At 32.6% G+C, this 18,667-nt stretch overlaps 1 protein-coding gene across 1 annotated transcript in view; it reads left to right on the top strand.

Annotated features, from left to right (window-relative positions):
- DPP10 (dipeptidyl peptidase like 10) overlaps positions 1–18,667 on the top strand; it is a 703,534-nt gene that overhangs the window by 602,843 nt on the left and 82,024 nt on the right. The window contains exons 12-13 of the mRNA XM_024243704.3: positions 5,840–5,878; positions 11,304–11,411. Coding sequence (XP_024099472.1) covers positions 5,840–5,878; positions 11,304–11,411 — 147 coding nt within the window. The remainder of the gene's footprint in view (positions 1–5,839; positions 5,879–11,303; positions 11,412–18,667) is intronic.

Genomic DNA, 18,667 nt, shown 5'->3' with positions numbered 1-18,667 from the left:
GGTAGTTTATAATGAACAGGAATTTATTGACTCACAGTTTGGGAGGCTGGGAAATTCAAGATCGAGAGGCTGGCATCTGGTGAGGGACTTCTTGCTGCATCATCCCATGACAGAAGGGCAAAGAGAGGGTGAGAGAGAGAGAAACAAAAGGAGGCTGAACTCGTCCTTTTATAAGGAGCCCACTCCTGTGATAACAAACCTACTCCCATAATAAAGGCATTAATTCATTAATGATGGCAGAACACTCATGGCCTAAATACCCCGTAAGATTTTACGTCTTAATACTGTTGCAATCACACAATCACAATTAAATTTTAACATGATTCGGGAGTGGGGAGCAAATATTCAAACACTATAACATTCTTACTAAGGAGTATATGATAACATCCCTATACTCCTTAGAAAGTGAAGAAGAAAGAGAACATTTCAACTAATATTATAAGAGTAGAATAATACTGATAACACAACTAGACAAGAAAAATACAAGAGACAACATTTTAGACTGATCTCTCTCATTAACACGTGTAATAGTCTGTTTTCATGCTGCTGATAAAGACATACCCAAGACTGGGCAATTTCCAAAAAAAAATAATTATAGTAATGTTTATTAGACTTACAGTTCTGCATGTCTGGGGAGGCCTCACAATCATGGCAGAAGGCAAGGAGGAACAAGTCATGTCTTATGTGGATGGCAGGAGGCAAAGAGAGAGCTTGTTCAGGGAAACTCCCATTGTAAATCCATCAGATCTCATGAGACTCATTCACTATCATGAGAACAGCAAACGGAAGATTCGCCCCCATAATGCAATCACCTTCCACCTGGCTTCTCCCACAACGCGTGGGAATTGTGAGAGTTACAATTCAAGATGTGATTTGGGTGGGACACAGCCAAATCATATCAGCACAAATATGAGAAAGTCCTTAAACATATCAATACTCAACTCCAGCAATATAAATAGAGGATAGTGCATTATGATCAAATGAGGTTAATCTCAGGAATTTAAGATTGGTTTAATATTGAAAACTAATCAGTATAATTTATTATATTAAGAAAAAAAGAAGAATTAAATATCTTGGTAGATGAAGAAAAAGCAATTGACAATATTCAAAACCAATTCATGATAACTTTCAACATAAATGAATAATAAGAAATATCCCCAATCTGTTAAAAGATACCATAAAGTACCCCCTTACTGAATGTGCAGACACTAACCTTATTCATATTAAGATTAGCAGTGAGGTAAGGGTATCCATTCTCAGTACTATGATGCAAACTTTACCAGAGGCCCCTCTCAGAGTAACTTAGCAAGGAATCAGTATAGTGTTAGAAAAGGAAGAAGTAAATCTGTATTTATAGATAACATAACTGTATACATTAACAAAAAAGGCTACAAAAAACCCTAGAATACAAAATCACAATTTGTAAGGAAGCAAATGGGGTAAAATATAAACAAGTGGCAAGTAAGTCCAGAGGGTATTCAGGTTTCTCAAACCAGTCTTCTAACTTGTCTATAAGTTTGTACTTGTTTCAAAATAAAGAATGAAGAAACAACAAAACATAATTTCTATATGTTAGTGATATTAAGAAAAAAATCGGTTAAAATACCATTAAAACCCTTAAAACTTTAAATACACAATTATAAATTTAACAAATATTGTGAAATACCCCAATACTGAATACTACAGCATTGCTAAAAGGCATTTGAAAGACCTAAATAAATGGAAGCTATTCCATGTTTTTAAATAGAAAAGATTAATATTGTTAAGATATTAATTCTACCCAAATTTAACTGTAATTTTAATATAATACCAATTAAAGTCCCTTCTGATTTTTTTTTGTAGAAACAGACAAGCTGTTTTTAAAATTAATATGGAAACAAAAAATACCTGAACAAGTCAAAGCAATCCTGTAAAGAATAAAATTGAAGGAGTTAGCCCTACCTGATTTCAAGAATAAATAAAAAGCTACGAAAACCTGGAGATGCTAATGGAGGCATAAGGACCACAAATAGGTCAACTAAATTGAATGGTTTCCAGAGAACAGACCCACATTTATATGATTGATTGATTTTCTACACAGGTGCTAAAGCAGTTCAATGGAGAAAAATGGTGCTGAAAAAATTGGCATCCCTATTGGATAAAAAATAATTGATGTTTGACATCTCATATCATATTCTAAAATCAATTTGGGATAAATCATAGCCCTAAATTTAAGAGCTAATACTGTCAGTGTTCTAGGGGAAAATATGAAATAAAACCTTACTATACTGAATAAGCCAAAAAATCATTAATTATGAAACAATAAATTGGACATCAATAAAATTAGAAACTTCTTATCAAAGACACCATTAAGGAAATGGATATGCAAACTACAGTCTGGAAGAAACTATTTTGCCAAATGTGTATCAGAAAAAACACATAAAAGAAATTCTATAACTCAATAATAAAAACACAACCTCATAAAAACATCAAAACATGTGAACAGTTACTTATAAGAAAAGAATGAACACATGAAAAAGTACTCAACATTTGGCCAGGTATGGTGGCTCATCCTTATAATTTTAGTAATTTGGGAGGCTGATGTGAGAGGATGTTTTGAGGCCAAGAGTTCAAGACCAGCCTGGACAACAAAATGAGATCCCATTTCTATATAAAAAATTAAAAAATAAAAAATAAAAGTACTCAACTTCATTAGACATTATCAAAATATAGATTTAAATTATACTGATATAATATTATGCATAATTAGAATGACTACACTAAAATAACAAAAAACTGACGACATTAACTGTTAAAGAGAATGTGAAAAACAAAAATTCTCGTTCTTTGCAAGTGGTAATGTAAAATGATACGATTACGTTAAAATAATATTTTAGTTCCAAATGAAGTTAAACATATATGTAAACACAATTTTTTTGTTTATATATAAATAAGACATATATATATATATATATATATACACATACATATATAAAAACATACATTATAGGCTGGGCACGGTGGCTCATGCCTGTAATCCCAACACTTTGGGAGGCCGAGGCAGGCAGATCACCTGAGGTCAGGAGTTCGAGACCAGCCTAACTAACATGGAGAAACCCCATCCCTACTAAAAATACAAAATTAACCGGGCATGTTGGCGCATGCCTGTAATCCCAGCTACTCCAGAGGCTGAGGCAGGAGAATTGCTTGAACCTGAGAGGTGGAGTTTGCTGTGAGCCAATATCATGCTATTTCACTCCAGTCTGGGCAACAAGAGTGAAACTCCGTCACAAAAAAAAAACAAAAAACAAACAAAAAAACCCCATACATTATAATTCCATTTCAAAGTATTTGCACAAGAAATGAAAACATGTGTCCACCAAAGGATTTGTAAGAAATAGTCTGTAGAGAAACTTTATTTACAATAGCTAAAAAGTAGAGACTATTTTGTCCACTAACAGGGAATAGACTTTAAAGTAAGGCATATCTACACAGTGGAATTCTACTTGGCCATAGAAACAAAATACTGATATGCTCAACAATATGAGCGAATCTCAAAAACATGTGGTGTGAAAGAAACCTCACACTACAGAGTACATAATATGTATGTAATGCATGATTTCAGTTATCTGAATTTCTAACATAGGCATATGCTCTCTATGGGGAAAAAGATCAGAAGTGATTGCCTTTTGAGAACATCTGGGGAGGAACATGAGATAATGTTTTGGGCAAAAATAAAGATCCTATAACTTGATGGGATAAACTTGTCAAACTCATCACATTATACACTTAAAATCTGTGCATTTCACTATATGTGAAAAATTTAAAACATATTATTTAAATGGTCTGTGAAGGCGAGCCCTCAAGAGGCAGACATTTCTCTTTGAGTAGAATGATAAGCATAGTCGTGGAAATGAGATAGTTAAATCAACCATTTGATGCTCTTCTCATTAAGCTTGTGTTACTAGAAAATTCTTCTCTTTCTTTTGGCTAGATTATAGATTGACTAGAATTTCTCCATGTATTTGTTAAAGTGTTCTGGATGGTTTCTATTTGGCTGATTAGTAAGTCATTTAAAAATTGGCCTATAGGCCTGCTGTGGTGGCTTACGCCTGTAATCCCAGCACTTTGGGAGGCCAGTGTGGTCAGATCACCTGAGGCCAGGAGTTTGAGACCAGTCTGGCCAACATGGTGAAACCCTGTCTCTACTAAAACTGCAAAAATTAGCCAGGCATGGTGGCACACGCCTGTAATACCAGCTACTCAGGAGGCTAAGGCAGGAGAATTGCTTGAACTTGGGAGGCAGAGATTGCAGTGAGCCGAGATCGGGCCACTGCACTCCAGCCTGGGCAACAAAGCAAGACTTTGTCTTAAAAAAAAAAAAAAAAGGCACTGGCCAGGCATGGGTAGCTCACACCTGTTATTCCAACACTTTGGGAGGCCAAGTAGGGAGAATGGCTTGAGGCTAAGAGTTCAAGACCTACCTGGGCAACATAATGAGACGCCATCTTGATTTTTACATAAAAAATTAAAGTAAAAATTTAAAAATTAGCCTACATATATTGTAGTTAATTAGAGAAAGCCCTTCTAGATGGAGATATTGTAAATATTTCATTGCATACAGATAACTGCAAAGATAAATTAAAATGCTTTAATAGAAAATAGATCCAGTAATCCTATCATACTATTGATTTGACATGTTATTGATATTGTAATGTATTTTATTCTACGTATGGAGATAAAAAGACTTTGCATTCTGTTAATTGAAATAATGAGACAAGCAATAACAAATGAAGTTTTGAGCTCTCATGGGTTCTACCAAAACTTGGTGGTACTAACAAGCAGTGGCATTGGTATCTACTTTATTTCTGTGCTTTACAGATATCAAGAATGGTTAATGCTAGGGTGTAAATGGGGAATAAAGAAATGATTCAGTTAGATTTCTTTTGATATTTTCATGTAATGAAGATCTATTGAAAAAAAAAATGTCCTGAAAAGAGAAAGTGACCAATTATAACGTAATCATAATATGAATTTAGAAAAAGAAATTAGTATTTAAAAACATATAAATAATTTATTATTAACAATTTGAGATGGGTACCTCTGCATATAGGAAAGCCCCTAATATGTTGTTACTTATCTTTCTTAATTTGAATACTTTTATTATAGAATCATTTCTTTCAGAAAACTGCAAGATATTTCATGTCATTGCATGTAAATGGTATTATTAAAGCTTGTTTTTTCTACACATATTTAACTTGAGGTTAAATTAGTCTAATTTTGCTTTTTGCAATATGATTTTGGCTCTGATCTACTGCAAGACTGTTTTGAAGGGACACATAATTTTGTCATTTCAAATATTTGATATTTTTTCTCAAAGACTGAGTTACTACTGATAAGAAAAAAAGAAGGCTATGATTATGAGTGAATTGAATATTGAAAGAATGTCCACTTTTTAATTTTATTCCTGGCTGTTTGCCCAGTTGCTTTGAAGGACTTAATAATTTTGTCTCCCAATGATGCCTAGAGGTGAAAAGAGATAGTGTCTGGTGGTTCAAAACAGTTTGAATGAGGTAATCAAACAGAGCTGGAAAATGATCTTCTCTCCCTGGTGAGGTACTGCTGGGAATTCTGAAAGAGTTCACCAAAGAAAAGACTTTATAATTAAATTATCCTTCAGTCCCTATTCTCTACTTACTCATTCAGATTAAATCAATAATGACAATGAAATCTCTCATGGTATTTCACCAGTTGAAGAGAGGAAAAAAAAACTGATGATAACTGTGTTTTAAAAAAGTTAAATTTATATATGCTCATTTTGGTCTTTAGATGCTTCATGGAGTTAATTGTTTTGTTTCAGAAATATGAGATGACATCAGATACGTGGCTCTCTAAGCAGGTACAGTATAGGTGGTCTGTCACATCTTGGCCATTGTGACCATCCTGTTTACCCATTTCTTATGTGATAACTTTCTGTAAAAAGTATGAGTTTAAGGCTTTGCTAGGTTTGACAGAGTGATCCTTTTTCATTAAAAGGATCACTTATGACTTGGGCTTTCTATGGTATCATTTGTGAAAAGGTTACTTCCATTTTTTTATGAGACATAAATTGCAGAATAGCTGCCAGGATCACTTTTTGAAATATTCTGTGTAAGTACACTCTTGCGTAGATGAAGGAGAAAAACTCAGGACCTAACCAAATTAGAAATCATTAGCATTGTTCAAATTGTCTGAAAAATTGACCCGACCTTTACATTAATCAATCATGGAGATATTCAAATAAATCCTTCTCTTCTTAGTTGTATTCTAGCTCACAATTCTAGTTTGTGACATAAATGAGGCTGGAATCAAGATGAACATGGCGGACTAAAAACCTAATCACTGTTACGTGGTCTTATCCTGGACAATTTGGAAGGAAACACAAATAGCTTATTTAAATATAGCTGGATTCATTTTACTCTTAACTCCATTACTGAGTTTTGCAAAGGGAAATAATATGTTTGGTTTGGCTTTCTTTTTGTTCTTTAAAGCCCTCTTTTATTTTATATTATGTCTATGGCGTTAATGACCACCCATATTTTGAGACCTTCACATTTATCCAGACACTTCAATGAGTTCTGAAATATCCAAATTTATGCTTGCCATCTCCTCCTAAATCTACAAAAGTAGCTTCATATTCCCTGGGTCTAAGCTGAACTCATTCCTTTTCTAGTCAGTCTTCTTTATTTTTATCATAGGACTCAATGACATAATTATCCATTCAGACGTTAAAACTATTTACCTAATAGTCATCCTTGAATCTTTTCTCATTTTTATCTATCTATATATAATTAATATGTACAGATTTTACTTTCAAACATCTCTCAAGTCAATTTACTTTTCTCTAATTCACAAACACTGTTCATGTTCAAACTACAGATCCAGCAAGTCTCAATCCCTCACGCACCTGCCAATCTGTTCACACTGCAGGCTGACTGAGTGACCTTTTTAAAATATGCATTTAATTGTTGCTACTAACATTCCCCTCATACTTGCACTTCCACAACTCAAAGAACTTTTCTCTCTTCTTTCTGTCCTTCAGATAAAGACCAACATCCTTAAAAGGTCCACAGGGGATTAAATTGAAAGCTTTTTCAGCTCTGAGTCATAGAATCATTTTATCTATTTTCTCCAGTCTAGCTACATGGACCCTCATATGCACAGGGACTTCATAAGTGCCCTTCCTTCTGAACAAAATTCCCTCAAACTTTCTTATTTGAAGCCTATTTGTTTTTCAAACCTTGGCTTAAATCCCCTACGTAAGAAGTCACTTCCTCTAACTAGCCTAACCAAATCGCATCTCCCAATAAAAGTTATACTAAAGTCAAGTGTAATCTTTGTGTAACACTTACACAATTATTGCTATGATTTTTTTTTTGCTAAGATACAAGGACATGAGGATGTTTATTTTTTGCTTCTAATTGTAAACCAAATTCCTAGTATAGAATTCAATATGTAAGAAGAGCTTAATAGATACTGAATGATTAAGAAGAAAAGTAAAAAGGATTATAAATAATTGTTTATCTGAAGGGTAGGTAGATGGATAGACACAGATACATGTTTGTATATATATTATGAGTATATGTGTCTTTACACATGGTTATCTATCAATATAAATACTTTTATCTTGGTCAATATACAAAATAGAATAGAAAAAACCCTGATTTTACAGCTAATAATATGCTTACAAATTTCAGTTAGATACAGAAAATGAGAACAATGAAAAATATATAACACATAATACTTATGCATTCTGAATTTCTCTCCATTATTAAACATCTTTTGCTATTACTTTGATTGCCAGTGACATTCATAATAGTTTAACATATGTTAACATAATGCATGTTCTTTTGAGATTATGCTATCTAATTTTTAAATCCCAAATTTATGAATGTTTAATAGAAACTTTTTTAAAAAACAAAGCATCCAGTTATTAATTATTCCGTTAGTAAATGCCATTGGTCGTTTATCACAGTTGATTTTTTTCTTCAGATGCTCTAAGGGAATTTTATGAAATACTTAGAGTTATATGAAATTTAATGTATGAGCATGGTAGCAATAATAAGAAGCAGCAAATTTCTAAGATAATTATAAATTTAATAGAATCACCATATACCCTCTTTTTGCATAGCAGAAAAGGCAAAGAGAAGTAGGCATGTTTAGCCTAGCTTTCAAGGGACTTGCAGTTGAGATGACCAGTATATAATATTTTTGGTCAAGGGATAGAGTCCAATATCCCCAGCTCACCATCTTGTGTGTCAAAAACACTGACTTGTATAATGTCATGAAACTGAGCAGTGAGATTGGCACTATCTGTATGGAGCTGAATGTTTATCACCAGACATTGTCAAGAGTGGGTGGCAGATTTTTTAGTCCAGCAAGGCATATGAGATTGGAGCCCCCATCTATTCCTTTTCTGAACTACTTCTAAGGTACTAGAACTGGGGAGGAGGCAATGTAAATGGAAGAATGCTCATATATCTGTATGTGAGAAAAAAGCTATTCATCTTTTGACAGAAGTACAAAGGGAGAATGGTAAGGGAGGAGTTGCTATGTGGGGGTAAATCTGGTGGATAGAGTGATATATATAACTAATATTTTTGTTCATTGTATCCATACATTCATCTATTCACCAATTATGAGTTAGGACCTACTGTGTCTTAGGCAATAGAGCTAAACAGATAAAATTTAAAATTTAGTTCAGTTATTAATTGCCTAGTGAAGGAAGCCAACAAGTTAATAGATCAATATAATAGAGTACATTGGAAGCCATGATAAAGATGAATACAAGATAGTTTTTAGAATATCTGAGGAGAGATTTCCTAACTAGGGAAATCTTGGAAATTCTTTTGTTTCATGAGAATAAGTAAAAAATGGGTAAGATTTAGCAGAAAAAGGAAGACGAAAAGGTTGTTCCAGACAAAAGAAGCTCCAAGAGAGAAATATCCCACAGGAGCAGGCGATGGAACAAATAGAATTATTGACTTTATTGTAGTTGAAAGAAGTGATTCACTCAGTGAAGTATTTTGTCAGTATCTATTATATGCTCAGTTATACAATTTTTCCAACCTTGAATGGTATATTATCTTAGAGTTTTAAATTTATTACATATGTTACTTATATTTTCATGAATGTTCATAAGGCAGTTAAGGAAAATATCCTTATTTTACTGTCAAGAGATATATTATGAATGAAGCTAAAATCAGACTGTTCAGTATATTAAAATAGTTATTAATTGACTGATTCATTCAGTAAATAATTATTGAGCTCAATTTACGTGATAGTCACTGTTCCAGGTGCTGCAGATACAGTAGTGAAAAATACAAGTTTCCTGCCCTATGAGGCTTACATTACAGAGAACTACATACATACATACATACATATGTAAATATGAGATTAGTGCAAAAGTAATTTTGCCATTACACAGTAGGTCCCAACTCATAATCGATGAATAGATGAATGTGTGGATACAATGAACAAAAATACTAATTGTGTATATATATATATAGCACTCTATCCACCAGATTTACCCCCACCATTAAAAGTAATGGAAAAAACCACCATTACTTTTACACCAATCTCATACATACATACATTCGTATACAAACAAACGCATACATACACAAATTATACGTTGAATGGTGTTAGTTGCTGTATTAGTCCATTCTTGTACTGCTATAAGAGACCAGGTAATGCATAAAGAAAAGAAGTCTAATTGGCTCACAGTACTGCAGGCTGTACAGAAACATAGTAGCTTCTGCTTCTAGGGAGGCCTCAGAAAGCTTCCAATCATGGCGGAAGGCAAATGGGGAGCAACGCTTCACGTGGCCTGAGAAGGAGCAAGAAAGGGATGGGGGAGGTGTTATACACTTTTAAAGAACCAGATCTTGTAATAACTCATTCACTCACTGTCATGAGACAGTACCCAGGGGTTGCTGCTAAACCATTCATGAAGGATTCACCCCCATGATCCAGTTACCTCCCACCAGGCCCCACCTCCAACACTGGGGATTTCAGTACGACATGAGATTTGGGTGGGACACAGATCCAAACTATATCATGTGCTATGGAAAACTAGAAAGAAAATAAAAGGAGATGAAGGATGTCAGATAGAGTTGGATGGTCTGACTTTCCTAGTCTCGCTTTATATAGGGTAATAAGGAAACACCTTATTGATAAGGAGATTTCAGATTAGAGACCTGAAAGTGATAAGAGGAAGATCCAGACCAAGGGAATACAAAGTACAAAAGCCCTGGAGCAGGATCATGCAGGAACCCAGTGAAGAAAGCAAGAGAATGAAAAAGATGAGATCAGAAAGATGGTAGAGGGCCAAGTCATCTAAAAGGGCTTGAAGGCCATTGTGCAGAGCTACTCAGGACCCATATCAAAGCCTTTCTTTATACCATACATAACCACCTCTCATTAGTACAGCAGGAAAAACTCAACATTTCATCAGATAAATGTGTTTTCTTAATGTTTTTCCTGAAGAAAGAGCAGTATCTCTCTCTCTCCCTACATATATGTATGTGTGTGTATATATATATATAAAAAAATATATAGTGTGTGTATATATATATATATATATAATGGCTTTCATCATTTAATTTTCAAAAATAATTCTGTTGATTTAATGTGCCACCAGAGTTTAATTAAAAATTATCAAATGGGGTCACAGTTGTAGGTGGACATTTGTGTTTGTGTGTTTGTAGAGAGATGAGCAATAAGGATGGTAAATTTGAGTTAAATAACTTTCTACAGAATCCTTTCAATTTTGTGGCCTGTTGTCTTTTGTATTTTCAGTAAATTTATGAGTACATTATCAGAAAAGAATCTTCAAGTAACTACAGTTGCTGAAGAAAGGATTTCAAAAAATATGTTACAGAATTTTATAATTAAAAGATTTATTTTGATAAACTGGTGCAGATGTTTGCATGTTCGTTATCTTGAAGGATATCTCACTAAATGCAATCTTATGTGAAGATATGACAGTTCTTGTTTGAACCAATTTAAAAAGTGTCTTTAGTCTAATAGTAAATCATTCATATCCACCATGCAAAAAATTTTCTTATCCTTCCCACAACTCAACCACATACATACATAATGTATCAGATTTACTTTAAAAAAGTTTAAAAAATAGCATACATTCATTTTTTAAAATAATGTGCCCATTTTCCTGACTAATTATAAACCAATATTTGGTATAACCCATGCAGGAATTAACAGTAGTAGGCAGCACAGATTGCATGTGCCTTTTTGAGATTGTTCTATGCTCTTCTATATTTTAGAATGAGGAGCCCGTGTTTTCTAGAGATGGCAGCAAATTCTTTATGACAGTTCCTGTTAAGCAAGGGGGACGTGGAGAATTTCACCACATAGCTATGTTCCTCATCCAGGTAAGTGCTGGCTTTTTTCCGTGTTTTGATTTTATTGTCCTCATGTCCCCGAAGGCCCAGTTCTTGTGGCATTCTAAACCTCTAGTTCATGGCAGTGAAACTCAGCCATATATACAACTCACAGACATCTTAGGAAGAGAACCTCCATCCATAGCCATACATTCAAGCCTTACCTTCCCACAAAACAGTCTCAACACTCAGTACAATTTAATGAGTTACATGTGTGTCCTATGAACTGAGGGCTTTGGGATATAGAATTTAATAAATAAAAAGCACCCAACTTTTGAGGACCTGAGACAATCTAGAGAAGATTTTTTATTCAATGAATATATATATAACCTATTTTGTACAAGTAATATTCTCTAGGTGTTATAAAAGTTTTAAATACTCAAAGCAACCTAAATGTCCATCAAAAATTGATGGTTGAATAAATTATGGCACATCCTCACAAGTAAATACAGTGCAGATTTTAAAAAACAGGATAAAATAGATGTTTTATGTGAAGTAACATAGATTTCATGTTATAAAATATAATCTGTTATATTTTTATAGACTTTCTGATAAAAAGAGGGGAAAGATTACTTTTTATCTAATCAAAAGAATATGAAGGGTTTATACAGTTTTATTATAAAAAAATTAGTAAATGCAGGTAGTTAGTTTAAATATGACAAGGTTAATGAGTCAATCTGAATTTAATTTCCAACAGCAAGCATTCATGAGAAAATAAAGCTTCCTTCAAAATCATATAAATAAATAATCTAGTCTCACACACACAGGTTAAAGGCTTTCTAATGAAAAGTCACCGTGGCTAAACTGGGATCTTTATGAGAGTTTTACAAACTAGCTAAGAGTAATTTCATACTTACAAAATATATAATAAATATAAATATGGCAAATATACCTAACTGACCTTACTAATTTTATGTTTTTAGAACCTTTAAGACCTGTGCACATTCTCAAATGATTACCATTATCCATATACATTTGTATTGGACAGCTTAATGCTTCAGAGTCTCAGAATCTTATGTCAATAAGTTTAAAACTTAAAACTTGTTCAGGGTCTGTATAATTAAAATAATTGTCATTATTTTAACTTTAATTTTAATCAAGACTGAAACAAATAATTTGGAATACATACCATTTCCACAGTACAGATGTAGATTGATTTTCACAGCATATTATTAAGGTGGAAAAACAGGTTATAAACTAATGTATAATGTGATCCTATTTATGCTCTAAATAAATGCATTTATAGATGCATTTATATATGCATTTGTAGATGCATATATATATGCATTTGTAGATGCATTTATATATGCATTTGTAGATGCATTTATATATGCATTTATAGATGAATAAAATTTTGGATGTTTTTATGTCTAGCTATTAAAATGATTATATAAGTCAGGTATAATTAAGGGAACTTTTTTATGAAACTGAAGGGAAATAGACTAGCAAATTACCTTACTTTATAAACTTTTGCTAATTAAGAGTCAACTTGATTATCACAAATATTAGAGAACTATTTTGGCCCCTAAAATATCACACATCCCAAATCTTATAACTGATTATGACATTTCATTGAATTTTTAAATTTCAGTATTTTATATTCAAGAAGCTCTGTGAAAAATATAAGTAGTAAAGAAGATTATCTACAAATTGTAGATATTTATGAGAGATAGTGAAGGATAGGAAAAGTTGTACAATACGTCTTTGTATATGTAATTCCCCAAAGAAGACAATCTATCCTTGACTGTAGGTACCCTGTTGTGCTTTCAAATACTAGATCTTTCTCATTCTATCTAACTATATTTTTGTATCCATTATTCAACGAATACATAATAGAAACAGTGTCTTTTTAAAAGTATGGCATTGGGTAGGGTTGCGATGTTGACATGCAGGAATTAAAATATTTATACATCCAAACCAAGAGTTTTTTTATAAGCCTACGGAAGAAATACCTTCTATTTCTCAATCAAACCAGCCTAACATGTAGGTTAATTCCTGTATTTCTGAAATGTTCAGAAGAAAAACTTAATAAAGTTCTTACATTGTGTTTACTTTGTTCCTCTTCTATATGGACTATAACAAAGCCTTCACTGAAGTAGAAAACATTTTTTTCCATTCTGTTTGCTGTTTAGGTAATTTGTGGTTTGCCTCATTGAGAAATGAACATGACTGCATGATTATTTATGAATATTTTGGCAATTGATTAAAATTAGTCTACTTTGCTAATGAGTCAGAAGTCAGTGCTAGGTAAATACAATTTATACATAACTTTGAACACACACAAACACAATCACATATGTTATTTTAGGAAATAGTTTGAATCACCTTGCCTCAATTTAAAAATAGCTAACAAAAAAGCTATTTATGAATTGTGTATGACTGCTTAATTGACATATGCACTATAAAATTCTGAAAAATTCAAACTGAATAAACTGATAAAGTATATAAAATCACCCACAATATCATCACCTCATATTCTCACACTTTTAATCCATTATTGTGTATATTTTAAATTCTTTTTTACATGAGAAATATATAATTTCCCCCTAAAGATTGCAATTAAAGCATAATATAGATTTGTAACATTAAAAGAATAATTAATGAGCATTTTCTTACAACATTTAATTGTATTCCTAATATTTAACATTTTATATTTTTCTGAAATGTGATTTTAATAGCTGCTCAGCGTTACATCAAGCAGACATACTGTACTGTATTTATTTATTTATTTTATGTTTTGAGACAAAGTCTTACTTTGTTGCCCGGGCTAGAATGCAGTGACACGATCTCGGCTCACTGCAACCCCTGCCTCCCAGGTTCAAGCCATTCTCCTGCCTCAGCTTCCCGAGTAGCTGGGATTACAGGCACCCGCCATCATGCCCGGCTAATTTTTGTATTTTTAGTAGAGGCGGGTTTCACCGTGTTGTCCAGGCTGGTCTCGAACTTCTGACATCAGGTGATCCACCTGCTTCAGCCTCCCAAAGTGCTGGGATTACAGGCATAAGCCACCACGCCCGGCCTGTACTGTGTTTAAATGATCCAAGTTTATTCATCATTAAAGTTATTTCTATATTTTGATCTTAGAAATGATTCAGAGTTAAAAGCCCTTATAAACACTTTACTTATAATTCTTCCCACAAAATTATATGTCTAGATGTTAAAAGATACCCAGGCAGAGTATATCCATATGAATGTATTTGTTTACGTTTTGATGTGTAATGCCAAATTGGCTCTCCAAAAAATAGTACAGTAATTTACTGCCTAAACAGTAATGCATGCCAGCATTGATGACTTTTTACCCCCTTTCCTTCCCTTGCCGTGCTACATAATTCTTGGGGCCTTGGCAGCCAACAGCCAGATCACCTTTGCAGTACTTGGTGCTTACCTATGTTTGAGAGCTTACTAATTCACTCAGAATATATTTATTTGTTTGAAGTACCTTACTAAATGAAGTTACTAAATTTTTGCAAACGTTTTGATCTCTCATATTACAGTAAGTAGATAAAAATCATTAATTAGAGACCAAGCTAGAAAATTATTGCTTTCAAGCTATTTTCATTATGGAGAGTGATGGCAGTCACCACATATATTTTCGTGGGTTTTTTTTCCTCATTTACAACAGCTGTCCTTGTTAAAGTGATTCCAAAGGATACAAATAAAAAGAGAAAAGAATGCATGTGTTTTCCTCCAGTCTTCATTTAAACATTATTGTAATTTTATGTAAACTACAGTATTGCATCCTGGTATTTCAAATTTAAATTTTAAATGCACACTTTTCCCACAATGCTAAATAATTTTGAAACATAATTCTTTAGAAGATTAATGTTGAGTTGACTGGATGTGCATCAATAACCATTATTTGTTGTTCTGTGTTTAATTTAGTGGCAATTTGTTGTAGTGATAGATGTCACTGTATATAAAGCTTATTTATATTGTGAATTATTTCTTTAGTATTGATTAACAAAACTGGAATTGCTGGACCAAAAGTAAAAGATTTCTAAGCCCTAATATATGTATTTCCAGATCACCTTCAGTATGAATATATGAAAGCAAAATTTGTGAGTGTTTTCTCCACTTTCGTATATTCCATTAAAGAAAATATTAAATAAAACTATGGCTTTTCTGGAAATCTATATAGCTAAAGAAATTGTTCTTCTGGATAGAGTGTTTTGTATACATATTACTATCAGTTTATATACTTCCTGAGTCATACACTGATACAAAACTTTTTACCCCAGACCATTAAACTTTTGATCACTTCAGGTATTCGCCCCTTTGCTCCTTGAAAAATATTTGTTATGTTGGCTTCAAACTTCTGAATTCTCATCTCAGGAACTGTAACATTCTACATCCTGCAATTCAGGCTGCAGTGAAGAGATAGGTTTTTATCAAAGGTATAGCACCTTTTTCTCTCAAATATGGAGTAAGCAGAGTTTTCATTGTGTTCAGTCGTTCATATTCATAGGCGTAAGGAATGGCCCTGTCATCTTCTAAAATTGTGTTAAATGAAAAATTATATGTTGGTGAATCCATTCACTTTCTCTATTCAGCAACACGAAGTTTTGCCCATGAGAACTGATGATTTCACTTGGAACAATTTTAAGTGGCATTATTCACTACAAATACTGTGGAAAATAGCATGCCCCCAATCCACAATTTTATCACCTAATCAACCCAGTAAAATTTTTGCAGTAAGTTTCACTGCTGCATCTGATTAGGACATTGTCTCAAAACAATGAGCTCATCTCATGTGGTAAATAGATGGCAAATTAGAGCATGCTATTTTTAAGCACTACAATATTTCCCTTATTTAGAAGCTATAAAAGTTAAAATTTAATATAAGAAATGTGAATGAATAATGTGTAATTAGGTAAAAAGAACATGCACCATTAAACTTGTATTGATACCCAATGTGTTTCCAATTTGTAAATAGAATTATAAAACTAATATTTAACTTCCTTGAGCAAGATAAAATCTCTATGAATTCAAGGGTACTTGTCTGATGTCTAATGTTCCAAATAAAAACTCTATTCCAAATTTCCAGCCCTCTTTTAAGAATGAATGAACTCACGAGTTTTGTTGCTTTTTAGTCTGAAATTAAAGTTGAAATATTAGTTCAATTTAAAATACATTGTCATATTGCCTTTATCAAAAGTCTACTACAGTTTTATATTTATATTCAGTATTTCTATTCTACCAAGTTAATATTGCAGAGATTATGGATGCACAGAAAGAAAGAAATGTTACTGTAGAGAAAAAAAATGCTGTTCTTTCCTGCTTTGTTAAGTGATCTTTCCTGTGATTGTATTTCTGCTGAAGGTACTTAAAAACCTAACTGAAGTACAAACATTCCCTTGTGAAATCTGCTCAAATCCCTTGATATTTATTAACTGTTGTTCAGTCATCTACCATATTCTGATTGGTATTAAGATTATGAACCAGGTCAAAATTAATGTGCTCACTACTGTGACAGTCTTATGTAGATTATTAGAAAGTAAACCTTTGCTATTATATGCAAAATGGGGGTTCAACTTATTCCCCATACCATATTTGCCCTGGTAGATTAAAAGCAAGCAAGGCAATTACAGCCGTTTAAAATAAAATCAAAAGGTTATATGGTTGTTATTAAGGCTTCCAACAAGAGATCTTTTGGTCCTACACTTGAAAGTGTAATATTTTGAACTAAAAGGATCATTGAAGTGAATCATATATAATATTTTTTATACTGTGTTCAAACATTTTTCAAAGCATTGGGTTTTTACTCAATTTTACTCATGGCAATTTTAATGTTGTATCTCACTTGTCTTTAAAACACACATACACACACACACACACACACACACCCCCAAAATACTCTGAAAAACAGAGAAAATAATTAACCTAGAAATCTGTGGGCCAAAAGTGTCTCCAGATATTTTCAAATGTTGAGCAAAGTTTCTTCACTTTTTTAATGTTTTGAGATTATTTTATCTTGAAATTGGCATAAAAGATGCACTAAAACCTTGAAATTTTAGTATCCTGTCCTTGGCTCATTCAAAGCAAGGGCCTGGAAATAAGAAAGAGGAGCTATCCACTGAGTTATTTTTCTGTGTGAACTTGGCAATAAAATGTATGACTTTAGAACTCTGTGCCAGCCTTTGGGTTATGCAGGTCTCATATCTCACAAATTGGGTGTCTTTGCACTTATACCTTTAGTCAACAAATACTTGTAAATCACAGTAGTACATCAGATAACATACAAAGAAGGTGATATAAAGAAGTCACAGGCTTGCTGTTGACCTTAAACAGCTAGACGTCTAGAGAACTTCCACTAAGAACATAAAATAGACTGCTTAGGGAGATATTGAAATGCAAATACATACCAATAAGGCAGAAAATTTTTCAAAGGAAGATTCTCTTAGTACACATGTGTAGTAAAGTATAGAATGCCCTTTTAGTTTACACTTTCAGTTCTATGGGAAAATAGATGTTATAATAAAACTATCCCATATGAACCTAATTCTGAATTTATTTTTACCAAAAATGCATTGAAAGTGTTACTCAGCTGACACTTTTTGCATTGAGTGTAATCTTCTCTCTGAGAAGATTACACTCTCTGAGGACAATGCCATTGAATTGCACGAATTATAACATTTAAAAGGTCCTACATTTGGAAATAAAATATAATTTCTATTCATAGTTTCAAGAAGAAATCAGCAAATACTTAGAACTAAATGAAAATACTACATATACCAAAATATGCAATACATATAAACAATAATTTTTAATATATGCAATAATTTATATGCATATATGAAATTATGTATATATCCAATGTCAGAATTTAGAAAAAGAAGAGAATAAATTCAAATGTAAAGAAAGAAAATTAGAAATGAAAGAATAGCACTTATTAAGCTAGTAAGCAAACATGAAATAAAGCAGTATGATAAAACAAATAATAAGTTATTTGGAAAAAGTAATTAAATCTATAAGAGCTGTCAAGGGTAATAATAACTTGAACAGCTCCAAAGTATAAATAATGGAAAGGGACAAAACTACAGATTTTAAAAATATTAAAAGAGTACTATGAATAACTTTACATTGATAAACTTGAAATTTAGGAGAAGTGGATGCAATCTAGAAAAAAAATCAAATGAGATTTAAGAAACAATCAAAATCCTCCATAGTGTTAAGAAAATGGAATCTGTGATGTAAAATTTTTCACATCAGGGAAAGGTTGTCTTTAAAAGCGAATCTCACCAAATATT

Source organism: Pongo abelii, chromosome 11, assembly GCF_028885655.2.
Source record: "Pongo abelii isolate AG06213 chromosome 11, NHGRI_mPonAbe1-v2.0_pri, whole genome shotgun sequence".
Taxonomy (NCBI): domain Eukaryota; kingdom Metazoa; phylum Chordata; class Mammalia; order Primates; family Hominidae; genus Pongo; species Pongo abelii.
Note: the sequence above shows the minus strand (reverse complement) of the source record. Positions and strands in the feature narration are given on the sequence as shown.